The 1,829-nt window shown below is 51.6% G+C and overlaps 1 protein-coding gene across 1 annotated transcript in view; it reads left to right on the forward strand.

Moving 5' to 3' along the window:
• LOC106807866 overlaps window positions 1-1,506 on the forward strand; it is a 22,326-nt gene extending 20,820 nt beyond the window's left edge. The window contains exon 2 of the mRNA XM_014810355.1: window positions 214-1,506. Coding sequence (XP_014665841.1) covers window positions 255-1,445 — 1,191 coding nt within the window. The 5' untranslated portion in view covers window positions 214-254 and the 3' untranslated portion in view covers window positions 1,446-1,506. The remainder of the gene's footprint in view (window positions 1-213) is intronic.
• The last annotated feature ends 323 nt before the right edge of the window (window positions 1,507-1,829 follow it).

A 1,829-nucleotide genomic window follows, 5' to 3' on the forward strand; every position in this document is an offset into this window, starting at 1 on the left:
GATGCATATGTATATGATGAACGAACGAATGAATGAATGAATGAATGAATAATTAAATGAATGAATGAATGAATGAATGAATGAATGAATGAATGTATGAATGAATAAATAAATAAATAAATAAGATAGAGAGGGAGAGAGAAAGAAAGTGAGAGATTGATTTACGAATAGGTAATTAACTAATTGCAAACTTCTTCTATTTTCTATGTACAGGGAAAACGCGTCTGGGTGAGTGTCACTTAGCAACCGACACGATGCTGCGACCGGCTGCCATGGCAACCGCTGCTCTCGTGCTACTCGCCATGGCAGTGCTGCCCCTGGCGGAAACCGTGGGAACTACTCAAGCCGATAACTCCTTCCCCTCCTCTTCTTTCTCTTCCGTGTTATTTAAGGAGTCATCCTCCTTCCCTGCAAACCTTACTGATTACGTCATCTCCACGCCGGCGGCGGCGGGAGAGGGAGCCTCCAACAACGACGCGAAGCGAAGACAGCAGATATTCGAGGGCATCTTCTACCCTGTGATGGCAGCCGCCACGTTCATCGGCAACGTCATCAACATACTCGTCTTTACCCTGGGTCGCATGCCCTCATCGGCTCTCAACGTCCTTCTTCTCGGCCTCTCCGTTGCCGAGTGCACGAGCGGTGCCGCCTTCTTCGTCTTCTTCTCGACGAATGCGTTCTGCGACACCTGCAATCGAACGGCGACGCACGTGCTCGAGAAAGTCGCCGATCTGTTCTTCTACACGGCCAACTGGATCACGATGTGTCTCTCCGTATTCCGCTTCGTTTCCGTGTCCTACCCGCTGCGCTACCGCACGCTGTGCACGCGCCACAAGGCGCGCATCGCTCTCGCCGTTAGCCTCGCTGTTAACATCGCCAAGGAGTTCGTCTACTGGGTGCACCACTTCAAGACCGACGAAGAGCTGCGAATCGTCGAGCCGATAAACCAGACGATCGGGAGGATCGTACCATGTGTGGTCGTGCTCGTCACGACGCTGCTGTCGATCGTCAAAGTGGGCGCGATGACCAGGGAAAGCAGCAGTAGCGGTGGCGGCGCCACTAGTTGCCACATCGGCGCCGCGGCGGCGTCGCAGCGCAGCTCGTACGAGACGAAGGTGATACGGATGCTGCTGGTGCTGCTCGTACTGTTCTTTGTGACGAACGCATACTGCGTCATGACGCTGCTCTGCCGCATCTACGATGTACCGGGAAATCAGCACTTCCTCTATTCGGAGGCAATCGCCATCGGCGTCAATTCTTCGATGAACGTCGTCGTCTACTTCTGGCTGAATCCGTGCTACCGGCACGCTTTCTACCGGGTGTTTAAGTGTCCGTGTCGGCACGCGGGCCGGAAGGGAGGAGTCGAACATAGTCACAGTGCGAATGAAACCGGCACGGCAGTCACAATGGATGCGACCACCGTCATGAAGGATAGCTCGCTGTAACGAAACAGAAGGAAGAAAGGGAAACACACAGAGAGAAATAGATATAGGGCTAGTAAGAGATAGAGAGAAGAAGAGATAGGTAGTAAGAGATAGAGATATGGGGATAGTAATAGAGATCGTGAGAAGAGATACAGAGCGCGCGAAAGCGCGCGAGAGAGAGAGGGGGAGGAGAACGATAGAGAGAAGAGAGAAAAAGAGAGAAAGAGAAAGAGAGAGAGAGAGAGAGAGAGAGTGAGAGAAAAAGAGAGTCTAGCCAGCGTGAAAGCGGTTCGATGTGTCTTAGCCATATATATACAGGGAATCGATATACGCCAATATTTCTTTTGTTCAGATGCGATCTAAAATGTCGTTGCAGTGCTGCCCGCGCAACGATACCAATTCTGG

This window comes from Priapulus caudatus, unplaced genomic scaffold (genome assembly GCF_000485595.1).
Source record: "Priapulus caudatus unplaced genomic scaffold, Priapulus_caudatus-5.0.1 Scaffold238, whole genome shotgun sequence".
Classification (NCBI taxonomy): Eukaryota; Metazoa; Priapulida; class Priapulimorpha; order Priapulimorphida; family Priapulidae; genus Priapulus; species Priapulus caudatus.